General features: G+C 35.4%; 1 protein-coding gene across 11 annotated transcripts in view; it reads right to left on the reverse strand.

Moving 5' to 3' along the window:
- Nucleotides 1-1,089: 1,089 nt before the first annotated feature.
- LOC127503440 (zinc finger protein 239-like) overlaps nucleotides 1,090-18,495 on the reverse strand; it is a 36,120-nt gene continuing 18,714 nt past the window's right edge. For 7 of the 11 annotated variants that reach the window (XM_051877261.1, XM_051877259.1, XM_051877252.1 and 4 more), the window contains one exon: nucleotides 15,920-16,991. In XM_051877261.1, coding sequence (XP_051733221.1) covers nucleotides 16,057-16,991 — 935 coding nt within the window. In that variant the 3' untranslated portion in view covers nucleotides 15,920-16,056. Of the gene's footprint in view, nucleotides 1,972-2,552; nucleotides 2,760-4,353; nucleotides 4,376-8,989; nucleotides 9,219-10,957; nucleotides 12,582-15,919; nucleotides 16,992-17,086; nucleotides 17,204-18,257; nucleotides 18,384-18,495 lie in introns of those variants that run through there. The other 4 variants (XM_051877258.1, XM_051877256.1, XR_007927091.1 and 1 more) reach the window with 3 other exon arrangements.

Raw genomic sequence — 18,495 nt, forward strand, 5'->3', positions numbered from 1 at the left:
AATGTAAATATGGTGATTATAAACCATTATTTCTAATTTTGCTATCAGAAGTTAAACAAAACCTAAAATCTATTTATAATCTGATAAACAAGAAAGCTGTTAAATGTATTAATGTATGTAAGCATTTCCATGTTTTTATTTAATTTGTTAGCATTTAAAAGCCCTTTCCCAAATGGCACGCTTTGGCTGCGTCCCATGTTTAAGTCATTTTAAGGCATTACATCACGAAAGTGCAGGCTCAGAGGAAGACCATGGGTGGGGTGCATTTTTCTCTGCAAACCAGACAGCTGCACTATATCAATTGGCCTTTTTTTTTTTTTTTTCTTCCAGAAAAAAAAAATTAAATATACTAAATAACAAAATATTCTTGTAAACAATTCGTTTTTCTAATCAGATGAATACAGAAGAGCTGAGGATAAATCTCACCTCTGTGCAATTACAGTCCACTTATAAGGAATATCTAGACTCTAGAGCACTAATAGCGTGAAATATACAAACAGAAATAAGATGGTATATTTCTTAAAGAGCTGAGGCCTGTCCATTCACAGAGTGTCACGAGGGTGAATAAATGAGAGAATGTTCATTTTTGGCTTAAGCATCCCTTTCAATAATGACAACATCCTCCTGTTATACCTGTGGACTTTTGGTTATGTTTGCATTTAGTTCTGTCATGTCTTGTTCTGTTCATTTGCCCTCATTGTGTGTATCCTGATTAGTTAACTATCCTCACCTGTTTCTGTTCTCCCTGATTACGTTCTCCCTCATTAGCTCCCCTATATAATCTCCTTGTTCTGTTCTGTGTTTGTCGGATCTCGTTTAGATGTGAGTTGTGAACCTTCCTGTCGGTATTGGATTAAATATAACCTGTGATTCTGATCTTCTTCGTCTTGTTCTAGTATTTACACACAGCCACCGTAACACCTCCAGGAAATGACATAATGTTGGTGAAAGAACAGCAGCTCAAACTTCAGTATAGTATTAGCAGTGGACATGATGCAGTCTGTGATGTTTGTGCTATTATTTGGTTTGTGTCAAAGTACTAAAAAAAAAAATACACTTGACAATATTGATTTGAGCTGAAATAGTTTTATCTCACTGCTTTTGCTAAAAAATTAGAATACACATTAGAATCAATCAAGCACAATAGAACTGAGTATACAGACAACCAAAAAAGTCAACATTAAAAATCAGATCATAATACTGTTATAATAAAATACTGTTATGATATAAAACCTCTTTGCTCCAAAACATTATAATGAAACAGGAAATTCAGTGAAAGAAAGTTAGAGATGTGCTTCACCTTCAGTGTCTCTCTGTGTGATGTTAAATAATTTAATGAAATGTCCCTTATTTGAGGAATATAACTGATTTTGGCTAATAATGCAATCCTATAAAGCTTCACAGAAGCAAGTGTCAAACATGTTTCAGAAAACACAACTATATACATAACAAGACAAAGGGCACAGTAATCACACTAAAAGAGTGAAAAATGACTTAATGTTTTTTTTTTTGTTTTTTTTTGTCCAGCCAAATCTAATGCAGTACTATGTATTAATATGTATCTAAATCACTCTTTTGAGCATCAAGCTGTCCTAGAATGGAATAAGGCATATGAAAAATCAAAACTCCACTTACAAGAAATGTTTTTTTTGTTTGTTTGTTTTGTTTTTTGTAGTATCTTTTGTAAAACTTTGTATTTTGTTATGAGTTTGTAACTGCTGATCCATCTGGTAATAACTGTGAATGAAATGTCATGCTAGAAAAATTTCAGACTTATTGACAAAACTTATTGACATTGTCTGACAAAGTTATATAACATATCATATATCATATGATATATATTGATCAACTGATGAATCAAATGATCCGCTGTATTCAATCTTCACTGGAAACTTGGAAAATCCTTCAGTGCTTCAATGCAATCATGGTCCGTTCAGGTAGTAGCTGGAGGTTTGTCCCCACTTTTAGACACTGATGAAAAGACAGACAGACAGACAGATTGACTGACTATTTAGGTGCCATACTTTTTTTTCCCCAGAAACATTAGCTGTAAGCAGTGTTGGGGAACATTACGTTTTAAATGTTACATTATAGTGTTACTATTACTTTGCATTCAAATGTGAATATAGCACTGAAAATGTGTTTACACTGTTTTTTTTTTGTTTTTGTTTTTTGACATTATTAGACAGGACAGTGGAGAATTGAAAGCAAAGTGGATCAAGAGAGGGGAAAACCTTTAGATTTAGTAGCAAACAATGGATCTCACGCAGATATTTGCCCAACTCATGCACTGCATAGGGTCTATGTGACAACGCTGTGAGGAAGAGAAGGGTTTTCTATTGTTTATTGTAGGTGTACTTTAAATGTATCTTGGGTTTATTTTCATGAACTCCAGTGTACAGAGAAATTATTTGATAACACTATTCATTATTTTATCACTGGTGGAGGCCCAGTGTGTGTTCTAGCATCAAAACTGAAAGTTAGATTTTAATTATTTCATGATCCTCTGTCATCATGTTCACTGAAATGTGCATCAATAACATAATTCTTACTATTAGGAAGCTCTAAGTCTTTGCTGTCACATCGCACAGGTTTCTGTCCTCGAGTTGTCATCTCTTGTGTCTCTCCTCTATCCAGTTTTTCTCTCTTCTATCAAGTTCTTTCTTTCTTTTGTCCAGTTCCATCTCTCTTCTATCCAGTCCTGCCACCCTCTCCTCAGATGGAGAACTCCTCTCCTCAGATCTGGGTATTTCACGTGACTGTATGTTGCGACATACAATTGTATTATTATGTGCTTTTTTATGCATTGCCTCTCACAGACTGTTTTACATTTACATTCATTGATTCATTAGAAAAGTATTTTTATTTTTTTTTATCCAAGGTGACTTACAGTGAATTCAATACACTTTAATACAATTCAATACAATTCATAGCTTCGGAAACATACTGCTTCATTTTTATTTCTTCTGAATTCTGTGTGTTTTTTCTGTTTATTATTTTCCTCACATTCCTACACAATCTCATGGCAATTTGTAATTATTTTATAATTTGGCGACTTAGTGGCTAATTCGAATGAATTTGTATCTCATTCTTATACGATCTGCTCACGCCCCAGTGACAGTTATGTTTAGGGGTGGTCTTCATGTTTACTTCACGTTTAAATCGCCTCTACAGTTACATTTTCCTATGAGATCAGCATAAGATGCAACATTCCGAAACATGTTTTGTGAAAAAGTCTTGTAGTGTCTTTGCGTCAGATTGTTAAATGATTAGTTAATAGTACTGTCAGTGATCTCTGATACAAGATTTTACCACAAACTATTGCTGTTGTGGGATTACAAATTTAAGAATCTGTTTAAGATCTGCTGATCCTACATCCTGACATAACCTCACATGAAATATTAAGGTGAAGTATATTGTATTTAACATTTTGAGGTAAAGGTAATGACAATTTAAGGAGATCAAGGCAAGCAGCCCAGGTGTCTGTAACATTAACCTTTTGTCTTCATGCACTTCCTAACCATTTGGCAGGACAAGCTCAAGATACAGCGGTGCCTTTGTCTCTATGATAATGTAAAGGTATGGGCTATACTGTCAGACTGATTGGATTAGCACCTATGCATTTGAATGACACCGTTATGTTGATTAGATCATGGCTGGGAAATGTAGGGAATGGGCTGATTCCTGCACTGCATTTGCATGCTTTGTTTAGATTGTCTCCACCTCTACTCTATGTATCCCTCCCCCTTGAATGTATATGAACTACCAAGTACACTGCCTAAGTTAGACTTGGATGACTACAGCGACGCACAACGCGTTTCTCAATAAAGAGTAACTTCTGCTTGAAAGATATCCCAACGTCTCCTGGTCTCTGCTTTGACGAGGAAAAAGTTTCCTACACTGTCCACAAACATGAGCTTTTGTCTACACCGGATGTTTCAAACACTGATTAAAATGGGCTCTATTTGCTTTGTGACGCTGTTCGCATCTGATGTAGATATGGTGTTAGGCTCACATTTTCCATGTTTGAGTATGGCATAACCCAAATGTAACCATCCTTGAAGGATGAATTCAGGTAAATTGAGTTACATTTTGACATTGAAAAGACTGTAAAAAAGTGTCTCAATTTATGTGAATTCAAACTACATAAGTAACTTTAAAAGTTTAATAATATATTTACTCATTTGTAAGTCACATTGGATCAAAGCATCTGCTAAATGAACAAATATAAAAGTAAAGTATCATTTTATTGTTATAAACTGCATGAATGAGAATTTCTTAAGTTCATAAAGCTGATTATGGTAAACTGCATTAAATGTTTAAAATATATTTTTATATTAATAAATGACTCACCTCTGATCCCCCCAATTTTCACCTGCAAGTAAAAATACAGCCATGTCACAATGATTTTTGCCTGACATTACAAGAGTATGATAATTATAACAATAAAAGATTTTCTGCAAAACATTTATCAAAACTTGCATATTTTAGCAGTTCAATATATTCAAATGTTTCATTTGTTTTGCAGATCGCACCCAAATAATATATACATCACAAGTGAACACAAATATCAGAGGTTAAATATGACAACAGTTATATCGATGAGGCATTGTGCTGCTGTAGTTTTTTTTTTTTTTTGTAACTGTCCCTTCTCAATAACTCTTCATGATCTGGCATAATTTTCCTGTGAACAAACTCTGTGAACAAAAATGGTTATTTAGAAAAACTATCGAAACAATGGCCTATAACAAACCCGAAGCAAACGTCACACGTCTTCAAAAGTGACAGTAAAAAGAAAAGTTGATCTTGCCTGTTCTGACGTACACCTGCGGGATCCCGAGCAGCAGCCTGATTCTGTGTAATCTTTATACTATTTTAACTATATACAGTGTAAATGTGTGTGTGTGTGTGTGTGTGTATTGCCTAATAAACCCTCTCTCGGTGCACGACTATCGCCTGGTAGTGGATCCAGATTTCGACTGCCCTCCGCTTGCACGCGCATGACGTCAGTTCAGTGGCGTGCACGGGGGGGACAAAGGGACAAAAATTAAAAAGGCCAGAACAATTTTAAACAATTGGTTACAAAGATACCTTTCTATTTTTTGTAGAGTATTGTTGTCTAAAGCAGAATTTGTGTCAAGGATCATCTACCCTACAGTTGCTTTAACCTCTTCTTCGTATGTTTCTAAATTAATTAATCGTTCCTTGTATCATTTTATTTGGAAGAATAAGACTCATTTTACGAAGAAAAATGATATAATTAAATCCTATGACCTGGGTGATTTAAACATAATTGATTTTGAACAGATGAATAGCTTGTTGAAATTAAAATGGTTTTAATTTCATTGGAGACAATACTCAAAAACTTTGTCAAAAACGAACAAAAAAAAATAAAGCTGGAATTTTGTTAGATTTATTTGATAAATATAATTAAATATAATGTTTTTATTTTATCCCATGTGTTTTAATCTATATTTATTAATATTTGTATTATAAACTTGTAATTTTTTTGTTTATATAACTGAAACATTTACAATTACACACCCACCACAGGTCAGGTGTAGCATGTAAACACAAAATACCTCAGTTACATACATCAGTTTAAATCGATTTGTGTGTGTGTAGTATGGGTTTCTGGGATGTTTAGATAACTAAAATAGTTCACATGTTCACTTTTCTTGAAAATATTTAGCTATTAGATCTATTTATATGCTTCAGTTTGTTTTCATATTCTCCTGACAATGAGAATTTTTTGTGTGTATGACTTTATTTAGGTGTTTTTATGTCATTACATTGTTTGGAGCATAAGAAACAAATTGAATAAAGACATTTAAAAAAAAAAAAAAAAGATATTTTATTCCTATGTTATGCTACATCCTCTGTAGAGGACACCAGGAACCATTTATAAAGAAAATTAAAAGACATGAAAACAAGAATTTTTTTTTATTCACCAATCAATTTTTAGGTTTCAGGCTTTTTTTTATCCAAACTTTGTATAAAGATGATGAGAACGATTTGATATACCATTTTACTTCATACAATATGCACGTAAACATGGCCATCAATGCTATTCCTATTCTATGCAATGCATCTATACACTATCTAATTTGCATATTAATGTGTTCTTAAGGCATCATTTAAAAAAAAAAAAAAAAAAGTGTGCACATCTGACGGGCAACAAAAAGCTCAATGAGTGTGCAAACAGTAAAAAAGAAAAAGTTGGCACATGTTCACTTGTTTATTTCATGTTCACACAAATATGTGACGTTTCAAGCCGTTTGGCTCTTCATCAGACAATTTTCTTTCTTAGGGCAACATGTAATGAAAAAAATATATGATGTAGAAATAGACAGATAATTTCTTTCCCTGTTCACTTGTTGCGTCTCCAAAATGCCTGATACTTTTGTACTGAATAACTTTAGTAATTTTAACAAGAATACATTTCTTACTTGAATGCTGCTGTTAAATGCTCTGCCGAGGAGATGGCAGACTGTGTACGGCTCACTGAGGGCGGAGTCTATGCTAATAGGGCAGAGTCCATCAGCAGTTGTGGGTGGGGCCTAAACATGTGTGACGTCACACAAGCTAGAATCTGTAAACGGCTTGTTCTGAAACACTGCTTATTTATGGGGATTAAAAAAAAAAAAAAAAAAAGGAGTGGGTGGATATTTACCATAGGGTGGTTGTGTACACACTGCTGACACACATTTATGTTCATACACCATGTAAAAATGAATTCATGAATTCATGAATTCTACCTTTTGCCATATCTGAATATTAAACTATTTAATTGAAAGTGATTGATCTGAATGTGAACTTTGTTCACTTAGACAACATTGGGCAATGCAATTTCATATGAGTTCGTAGACCAGATAATTGGTTGAAACTCTTCCCACACGAAGAGCACTGAAAAGGCTTCTCTCCAGTATGGATTCTCTCATGATCTTTCAATGATGATGAATGAGAGAAAGTCTTTCCACAGTGTGAGCACATGTACGGTTTCTCTCCAGTATGAACTCTCTGGTGTGATTTTAAGTCACTGGATCTAGTAAAGTTCTTCCCACAGTCAAAGCACACATGAGGTTTCACACCAAGATGAATATTCTGGTGAATTTTTAAATATTGAAGGAGTGCAAAACTCTTTCCACAATCAGAACACACGTGAGGCTTCTCATCTCCATGACTTTTCATGTGTCTTTTCAGTTGCATTGCCAAAGTAAATTTCTTGTCACACTGATCACAGTTAAATGATCGTTCTCCTGAGTGAAACAGCAGATGAGTTTTGAGACTACATGCCCATGCAAAGCTCTTTCCACACTGATGGCATGTGAAGGGTTTCTCTTTAGTGTGGATTCTCATGTGAATCTTCAAGCCTGGTTTAGATGCGAGTCTCTTTCCACACTGAGAGCAGATATAAGAACATTCGGCTCCTCGTCTTCGAGTCTTTTGCTGTGTGGCGAGAAGATGTGTGCTGTGTTTCTCCTCCACTTCACTTTGTTCCATCAGGTCTAAAATGAACATATTACATTAGACAATTCAAGATTAAAATAAAAGAGTTTAATAGCAGAACTGCACTATTAAATTTTATTTATGTGTGCCCATAAATGCATCTTCCCAAACTCATCTTGTATTTTCATATCTGTTCCTATAGTTCATGTTATTTTACAGCTCCTATAATTTTGTAAACAAGGGTTTGTCAAATTCTTAATGTTCTTTAGCAGTTATTAAATGGGACATCGGATGCAAAATTCACTTTTAAATGGTGCTTGCATATAAATGTGTCTTAGCAGTGTGTGGACACAACCACCCTACAATGATAAAAATCCATTCATTCCTTTTTTTTTAATCCCCAAAAACCTAAACAGTCTGAATTATCAAGCTGTTTTGTTTTTCTGAGCAGTATGATCTCATACGTATTAGCATTGTTTTCACGCTCAGCTAGTTGTACGCTGTCCGCCATTTTCTCTGTGCTCGAGCAGCTGTAGCGACAGCGATGTCTCATAAGCAACTCAGGTGTTTTGTTGTTGGATGTAAGAGTGAACATAACAGTCTCCATGTACTCCTGACATCAGAGCCGCTGAAGATGCAGTGGATTAATTTTATTTCTGAAGGGAATGCACCCCCATATAGCCAAATTCGTTTATGTCTGCGCAAATCATTTTATATCAGACTGCTTTGTACAAAGGGACAAAGGTTTTTGCTAAAAAGTTGTTACTCAAGGATGGATCAGTACCAACTGTTCGTGATCCGGCTTACAGTCTCCAGAGCAATACTGGATACGGCAGAGCACGCACTTTATTACAGTTCATCAGAGTTGATTTACAAATATAAAGTTTACCATTTTATTAAGCCCCCCCTTTGAAAAGGCATAAGGTCCGTATTGTTTACTGTTAGTTGTAACGAGTGTTTTTGTGTAATTCGCTGTGTATGTTGATGATAATGCAAGGGAGAAAGAGAGTTTATGGAAAACTTTAATGCACACTTCTTGTACTGTGTATTATTCAGCTCTTACAGTAAATTTCTGGAGTGAAAACGGACGCTTAATCTTTTGTGTGATGTAAAATAAACTTCATAAAACTCATCAGTATAGTTTTGGCCACAGGGTCCACTACAACAGGCTTGTACTAATAATGGATAAAAGACAACTTAAGTTATTAAAAAACTAAACTATATCTGTTCTATCTCCATGCAGCATATATTCTCTGGCTTCTGGCATTTTAAGTGCGTGAGATTGTCCTGTTTTGTTGCCCGTATGAGCTCTTGAAGCGCCGCTCTCTTCTTAAAAGGAGGTCGGGAGCACCAGCTTATTCAGATTTAAAGGGACACACACAAAAACGGCACGTTTTTGCTCACCCAGAAAATGATCTGTGGGATATTTTGAGCTAAAACTTCACATACACACTCTGGGCACATCAGAGACTTATTTTACATCTCGTAAAAAGGGGCATCCGATGTCCCTTTTAATGAAGAATCAAGAATGGACACTGACCTATTTGTTGCTCTGTATCTTCATCTTTTATTCTGCAGGGTTCTTCCTTAAACTCCATCTTTACAATAGTATGTCAGTAGTTTCTCCTGGAGTAATTCCTCCTGCTTGCTTCTTATTCTCCTGTGGGAAGACGGGAATATTCCCCAGCATTTAAATTCTCATGAACGGCTGTGTGAGCGGCTTCACTGACTGAAGGTGTGAATTGTGGTTAGGTCAATAGCTGTGTGATCTGTGGGTGCAAGCATAACTGGTCATTTAACAGATGCTTAACCTTTTTAGCATACTATAGTGTGCTCATCATTCCTGGGATTCAGTGCCTTTTGTGTCCCTAGTAAATATCATGATCTTACTGCCTTAAAATGTTGAACCATATCCATTTTAAACCTGTCTTAATCATACATAACACCATTTGAGCTCTAAGTATATTGAAGTTGATTTTTAAAAAAGTAATCTGAGACATTTTACAGCATTTTGAACCACCACATATCACTATTTTTCACCATATATCACTAAATGTCCCCAGCCTTGTGTATCCCACTTTCATGATTAATACAACACTTACCATACATGATTTTTCCCTATTTTTTACATTGTTTAGTATATCAGTAATGATTCTATCTAATGTATACATTTATATATTTATTTTAACAATTATAATCAAGGTTTTTAGCTTGTCCCTCAATGTATTGTCCACCCTGTTATTACTGACTATCCTTTTAAATGAAAGTTGGAAAAATTAAAATAAATGACATCATATCATTAAGCAGTCATCACTTCTTTGGAGGGAAAACAACTTGGGAAAGTGAGTGAGATCCTTTATTATCTTAATTGTCTATTTTTACCTTTCAAATTTGATGTGGTAAACTTTAGTATGTCCACCCTGTTAAGGAAAATATTAATTAAGTTAGTAGAAAAATATCATTAAAATTACAGTTTTTTGCTATTCCTTATTTGATAAACATTCCCCCAGATTCACAGAAAAGACTTAAAGTGATAGTTCATCCAAAAATTAAAATTCTGTCATCATTTACTACTCTCCCTCAAGTTGTCCCAAACCTGTATAAATTTCTTTGTTCTGCTGTACACAAAGGAAGATATTTGGAAGAATATATTATTCTCTCTATAGTAGGAAAAAAAAAATACTATGGTAGTCAATGGGGGGCGAGATCTCCCTAAAAGGCATGTTTGAGCTGTTTTAACTGAAAGCAATTTGCACTGTTATATCTTAAAATATATCAGTGCCATTGTTTTGTCTAAAGATGCACACCAATGTTTTTACAATAATTTCGTAAAATCAACAAAAAACAAAACATACTAATAATTCAGTGACAATGAGAATTTACTGGAGTATCAATAATGTAGTACTTTAAAAAGTAAACAAAATGCCTTTTAGGCATTCGTATCTGTCCCTAACAGGGTGGACATTTTTATTCTTCCATTTCATTTATTTTGTTTAATAAGTGGTTAAATGCATCTACCAAAACTCCAGAATCATTTTCAAATGTTTTACATCACCCTATCATGACTACACAAACATTTATTTTAAAAACTGAGTTTGATTTTCTACATTTTATGATGGCCAAAGACGGCACCGAATACCAGGAATGATGACCCTAGTGACTCTGCGCCCTCTAGTGATGGGAACACAAATTTTAGCTACATATACTTCTTATTTAATGATTTGTAGATTAAATAGATAATACTTTAATGAAAACAATCGAATAATTGTCTAGTAAACGGTGTTATTACACATGTTCGGGCTGTTCTCGTTGCATTTACACCGTTCTGACCAGCAGGTATCGCCCGCGTACGGCGTTTTAAGCGCTTTGAAAGAGTGAATCATTTCGCGACGCAAATGGTTCAGTTGATTCGGAGTACAAAAAGCTCCGTTTCTCCCCACCCATCATCACCTCTCTCCAGGTTAATTATAAATGAGTATTAATTGTTAAAACATAAAATATAACTCACGTTAAAGACTCCAGCTGAAGATTTCACCAAGATGTTTTACTTGTTGTGTCTGAGGGAACCGCCATTCGTCTTCATCTATTGTAGGATCACTGCTGGCGGGTTGTGAACTAACCACACAGTCTGCCATCTACTGTGCTGGAGTGAGAAGAGAATTAAGTCTAAAGCCGAGTTCCTTTCTCCCACATTCTAACATTGTTTTAGCACTAACTAAGCAACCATTCTCTCATCATTTCCTCTATTTACATTCAGTTGTTCTACTGACCATGTATAATAAGACTGATTTCACACCTTTATCACTCTGTAATCTCCATCACCCCTCAGAAAGGTTTCACACCCTCCTCCACCATCCTTTTTTATCCTTCCTCATATTTAACTGTATTGTACATCAAGTCTAAAATCAATTACAGTCGTTACTGCTTGTACATTTGCACAAAGATTTTTACTTTTTAACAATAAAACTGAGCATACCTATCAAAAATGCATTTATTGTATTTATAAAAATGTAATGGAAAGATATGTGAGTGTTAGTTAATAGAAATGGGAAGCAGTTGTTTTAAAATATGTGATAAATTATGCTGACTTCTAAATAAATGCTGACACGAATATTTAAATGGACTCACAGCCTGATAAATAAATCATAGCAGATTTAGAGCTTGATTTCTTGATCCATGAAACATTTAAATGATTTAAAATGACAATAAATGTCGCCATCTAGAATCAAATATGTGGGACTGCGAATGTTCACTTCATTAACTTAAACGGAGAGAATTATTCTGATGGCGAAACTACACAATCTGCTTCAAAAGAAGCCAGGCAAAAAGATAATTCATTATTATTTAATTGTTTAGCAACATTTCATTTACCTTATCATTGACCAAAATCCATGTAAAGTAAAAGTTAGTTCATCTCTATACACTTGATAGCAGCTGTAAAACAGGTATTTGCCATGCACAGACATTGAGCATATGGATTTAAATTTGATCTTATATTCTAAATGCTTGTTGATATATGAATTTAAAAACAGGTTTTAATTAAAAAAAATATCACTTGATCAATGCTATGATGTTTAACCCCTTGACTTCAGGTAAACAGGGTAATAATTTATTCATTAAGTCACAGAAGTTTTGTGCCTTTTTATTTCTTATTTTTATTTATCTCCATACAGTGTTGAAATTCCAGCTTCTGCAAAATCGGAATATCAACTTATTTTTTTCTTCTAAGTGACGAATTTGAATGTGAACTTTGCTCACTTAGGCAACTTTGGGCAATGATTTTTCTCATGAGTCCGTAGACTAGATGATCGGCTGAAACATGAAGAGCACTGGTACAGTTTCTCTCCAGTATGAATTCTCTGGTGGGTTTTTTTAAGGCACTGGATTTAGTGAAGGTCTTTTCACAGTCAAAGCACATATAAGGTCTCACACCAGTATGAATACGCTCATGCTCTTTTAAACTCTGCACTATTGGAAAACTCTTTCCACAAAAAGAACAAAAGTGAGGCTTCACATCAGTATGAACTTTAAGGTGTGATCTTAAGCTTGATGGAAAAACAAATGTTTTATCACACTGATCACAGCTGAACGATCTCACTCCAGAGTGAATGTGCAGATGCTCTTTGAGAAACCTTTTGGATGAGAAACTCTTTCCGAGTGTATGTGAACGGTCTTTCTCCAGTGTGACTTCTACTGTGCTCATTTAAGTTTTCTTTCTGAACGAAACACTTTCCACACTGGATGCACGTATAAGGCTTTTCAGTCTGTGAAATAACTGTTTTCATCTTCATCTGTGAAGTGATGAGGTTTTTATAACGTATGCTGTTTGTCTTCATTCACTTCCATCGGGCCTAAAATCAACATAAATTTTAAATTCTCAAAATTCAGATAAAGAAAAATAAGAAAAGAAATATAAGTGAGAATCAATTTAGCAAAAATCAAGTTTTCTACTGAGTCTACTAGTATCTAGTGTAAATGTTATTGTTATTTGTCAGTTTTTATCTTAATGTTCCTCATCAGTCATTAAAGAGAATGAAGGAAAGCGTCTTAAAACAACAAACTAAATGCAAGAAATGCATCTACAATACTTTTTTGTGACCATAAATGCATTTCCCCAAACTCATCTTGTATTTTCATATCTATTCTTATAGTTAATGCTATTTTACAGCTCCTATGATTATGTAAATGAGGGTTTGTAGTCTTAATGTTCAGCAGATCTTAAAGAAGAATCAAGAATAGGCACCAACCTATTTGTTCCTCTGTATCTTCATGTTTTATTCTGCAGGGTTCTTCCTTAAACTCCATCTTTACAATAGTATGTCAGTAGTTTCTCCTGGAGTAATTCCTCCTGCTGGCTTCTTCTTCTCCTGTGGGAAGATGGGAATATTCCCCAGCATTTAAACTCTCATGAACGGCTGTGGGAGCGGCTTCACTGACTGAAGGTGTGAATTGATGTCCGAGAGGTGTTTCAAAGATGGCCGCCGAAGTAAATGACTTGTTATTAATATTATAAAGCGACGAGAATATTTTTGGTGCGCCAAAAAAATAAAAAAAATAATAACGAATTATTTAGTGATGGCCGATTTCAAAACACTGCTTCAGGAAGCTTCGGAGCGTTATGAATCAGCGTATCGAATCAGCGGTTCAGAGCGCCAAAGTCACGTGATTTCAGCAGTTTGGCGGTTCGATACGCGATCCGAATCATGATTCGACACGCTGATTCATAACGCTCCGAATCTTCCTGAAGCAGTGTTTTGAAATCGGCCATCACTAAATAAATCGTTATTTTGCTTTTTTTTGGCACACCAAAAATATTCTCGTCGCTTTATAATATTAATATTGAACCACTGTACTCACATGAACTGATTTAAATATGTTTTTAGTACCTTTATGGATCTTGAGAGAGGAAATGTCATTGCTCCCTATGTAGGCCTCACAGAGCCATCGGATTTAAACAAAAAATATCTTAATTTGTGTTCCGAAGATCAACGAAGGTCTTACGGGTGTAAAACGACACGAGGGTGAGTAATTAATGACAGAATTTTCATTTTTGGGTGAACTAACCCTTTAAATCTACTATGTCATAACTTCTGCCCTTCTGAATGATGAGGTTGTGTTCATTTAATAAGATAATTCATTAAGTTAATTGTTTAGCAAGATTTCATGTTTATCTTATCATTGACCAAAATCCATGTACAGTAAAAGTTAGTTCATCTCTTTACCACTTGATAGCAGCTGTAAAACAGGTATTTGTCACAGACATTGAGCATATGCATTTAAATTTTATCTTATATTGTAAATACAGTGGGGATCGAAAGTTTGGGCACCCCAGGTAAACATTTGTATTAATGTGCATAAAGAAGACAAGAAAAGATGGGATCTCCAAAAGGCATCAAATTACAGATTCGACATTCTTATAATAAGTCAAAAAAAGTTAGATTTTATTTCCATCATTTACACTTTCAAAATAACAGAAAACAAAAAAATGGCGTCTGCAAAAGTTTGGGCACCCTGCAGAGTTTATAGCATGCACCGCCCCCTTTGGAAAGCTGAGACCTGACAGTGTCATGGATTGTTCTCAATCATCGTCTGGAAAGACCAGGTGATGTCAATCTCAAAGGTTTTAAATGCCCAGACTCATCTGACCTTGCCCCAACAATCAGCACCATGTGTTCTTCTAAGCAGTTGTCTAGAAAACTGAAACTGAAAATAGTTGACGCTCACAAAGCAGGAGAAGGCTATAAGAAGATAGCAAAGCGTTTTCAGATGCCAATATCCTCTGTTCGGAATGTAATTAAGAAATGGCAGTCATCAGGAACAGTGGAAGTTAAAGCAAGATCTGGAAGACCGAGAAAAATATCAGACAGAACAGCTCGCAGGATTGTGAGAAAAGCAAGTCAAAACCCACGTTTGACTGCACGATCCCTCCAGAAAGATCTGGCAGACACTGGAGTTGTGGTACACTATTCCACTATAAAGAGATACTTGTACAAATATGGTCTTCATGGAAGAGTCATCAGAAGAAAACCTCTTCTACGTCCTCACCACAAAAATCAGCGTTTGAAGTTTGCAAATGAACATATAGACAAGCCTGATGCATTTTGGAAACAAGTTCTGTGGACCGATGAGGTTAAAATAGAACTTTTTGGCCGGAATGAGCAAAGGTACGTTTGGAGAAGAAAGGGCACAGAATTCAATGAAAAGAACCTCTGTCCAACTGTTAAGCATGGGGGTGGATCAATCATGCTTTGGGGTTGTATTGCAGCCAGTGGCACAGAAGAAAAAAATGGATTCAATAAAATTTCAGCAAATTTTGGACGCTAACTTGACGCCATCTGGCTTCTACAAATGGACAATGATCCTAAACACACCTCAAAATCCACAGTGGATTACATCAAGAGGCGTAAACTGAAGGTTTTGCCATGGCCTTCACAATCTCCTGACCTCAACATAATTGAAAATCTATGGATAGACCTTAAAAGAGCAGTGCGTGACAGACAGCCCAGAAATCTCAAAGAACTGGAAGACTTTTGTAAGGAAGAACGGGCGAAGATACCTCAAACAAGAATTGAAAGGCTCTTGGCTGGCTACAAAAAGCGTTTACAAGCTGTGATACTTGCCAAAGGGGGCAGTACAAGGTATTAACTCCGCAGGGTGCCCAAACTTTTGCAGACGCCATTTTTTTGTTTTCTGTTATTTTGAAAGTGTAAATGATGGAAATAAAATCTAACTTTTTTTGACATATTATAAAAATGTCTAATCTGTAATTTGATGCCTTTTGGAGATTTTTCCATCTTTTCTTGGCTTCTTTATGCACATTAATACAAATTTTTACCTGGGGTGCCCAAACTTTCGATCCCCACTGTACCTGTTAATACATGAATTTAAAAACCTCTGGTGCAGTTTTAGTTTAAAAAATGCTATGATTTTTAACCCCTTGATTTCAGGTAAATTCATTCATTAAGTCACAGAAGTTTTGTTCCTTTTTATTTCTTATTTTTATTTCTCTCTGTACAGATAAATTCGGAGTGATTCACTCTGTTGAAATTCCAAATCAGAATATCAAATTGTTTACTTGAAAGTGACGGATCTGAATGTGAACTTTGCTCACTTAGACACCTTTGGACAATGCTTTTTCTCATGAATCCGTAGATTAAATGATCGTCTGAAACTCTTCCCACATGAAGAGCACATGTACGGTTTCTCTCCAGTATGAACTCTCTCATGATATTTCAATGTTCCTAACCGAGTAAAACTCTTTCCACAGTGTGAGCACTGGTGCGGTTTCTCTCCAGTATGAATTCTCTCATGAGCTTTCATGTCTCCCGACTGAGAGAAACTCTTTTCACAGTGTGAGCACTTGTACGGTTTCTCTCCAGTATGAATTTTCTCATGATCTTTCAAGGTTCTTGACCGAGTGAAACTCTTTCCACAGTGTGAGCACTTATACGGTTTCTCTCCAGTATGAATTCTCTCGTGAGCTTTCATGTCTCCTGACTGAGTGAAACTCTTTCCACAGTGTGAGCACTTGTACGGTTTCTCTCCAGTATGAACTCTCTGGTGTTTTTTTAAGATTTCGGATGAAATAAAGCTCTTCCCACAGTCAATGCACACATGAGTTTTCACACCAGTATGAATAAGCTCATGGTGTTTTAAAGTCTGCAATAGTAAAAAACTCTTTCCACAAACAGAACACACGTGAGGCTTCACATCTGCATGACTTTTCATGTGTCTTTTCAGGTGCTCTGCCACAATAAATGTCTTGTCACACTGATCACAGCCAAATGATCTTTCTCCTGAGTGAATCATCAGATGTTTTTTGAGACTTTCTGCCCATATGAAGCTCTTTCCACACTGATGGCATGTGAAGGGTTTCTCTTCATTGTGGATCCTCATGTGTTTCTTTAAGCTTGATTTAGATGCGAGTCTGGTTCCACACTGAGAGCAGGTGTAAGAACATTTCCCTCCTCTTCTTTGAGTGTTTTGTTGAGGTTTCTGAAACTGATGGTGTTTCTCCTCCACTTCACTTTGTTCCATCAGGTCTAAAACGAACATATTACGTTGAAATAAAAGTAATCCCTAGTTTTATTAATGTTAGAATTATGTTATTAATGAAGAATCATAAATGGATACTGACCGATTTGTTGCTCTGTATCTTCATCTTTTATTCCGCAGGGTTCTTCCTTAAACTCCATCTTTACAGTAGTATGTCTGTAGTTTCTCCTGGAGTAATTCCTCCTGCTTGCTGCTTCTCCTGTGGGAAGATGGGAATATTCCCCAGTATTTAAACAGGTCATTAGCTGTGTGATGTGTGGGTACAAGTATAACTGGTCATTTAACAGATGCTTAAACTTTTTAGCATACTAAAAACCATACATTGTTTACAGTTTCGCCTGACACAACTGACAGACAACATGTTAAACTGTATTGTGTCATTCCTGGGATTCAGTGCCTTTTGTGTCCCTTGTAGATCATGATCTTACTGCCTTATAATGTTGAACAATATCAATTTTAAACTTGTTTTACTCATAAATAACACCGTTTGAACTCAAAGCATTGAAGTTGATTTAAAATTTTACAGCATTTTGAAATATATGACCTTTTTTTTTTTTTTACATTTTTGGGTATATCAGTAAAGATTTTAACGTATATGTTTAATTATTAAATGTATGTTAACAATTATAATCAAAATTTTAGCTCGTCTCTCAATTTATTGTCCACATTGTTATTATTGACTACTTTCCCTTTAAATGAGAGTTGGAAAATTTAAATTAAATGACATCATATCATAAAGCAGTCATCACTTCTCTGGAGGGAAAACAACTTTCAAATTTGATGTGGTCAACTTTAGTATGTCCACCATGTTAAGGGAAATATTAAAAAAGTTCATATTTTAATAATATTTTAAAAAATAGATTTAAAGAGATTTTAAGGCAACTCTTCGATACATTTTAATTTTTGTTCTCATCTCTAGTAGAGCTAATGCAAGAACTGGAAATCCATTTATCCTTAAACTTCTTCGTTTTCATGGAGAACGCGGCTCATGATTGCTTAGTAACGGCAGACTTTACGGGAGCGCGCTTTTGAAAAGAGAAGAATACGGCGCAGCCGGCGTTTTCCACGCGTTTTTAGACGCGATATGTGAACGGCCCCGAAAGAGTGAATCATTTCGCGAAGCATTTGATTCAGTTGATTCGGAGTTTCGAAAAGCTCAGTTTATCCCATCATCACCACCTCTCTCCAGGCTACACTGCACACAACAGTTAATTATAAATGAGTATTAACTGTTACAACATAAACTAACTCACGTTATAGACTCCAGCTTTATTTGTTGTGTCTGAGGGAGCACCATTCGTCTTCATCTGTTGTAGGATTACTGTCGGGTTGTGAACTAACCACACAGTCTGCCATCTACTGTGCTGGAGTGAGAAGATAAAAGGCTGGGATCTTTTATCCCACATTCTAACATTATAGCACTAAAATAAGCAACAATTATATATATATATATATATATATATATATATATAAATAAATCAGACCTCTCCA

The sequence above is a fragment of the Ctenopharyngodon idella genome, chromosome 21 (genome assembly GCF_019924925.1).
Source record: "Ctenopharyngodon idella isolate HZGC_01 chromosome 21, HZGC01, whole genome shotgun sequence".
NCBI lineage: Eukaryota > Metazoa > Chordata > Actinopteri > Cypriniformes > Xenocyprididae > Ctenopharyngodon > Ctenopharyngodon idella.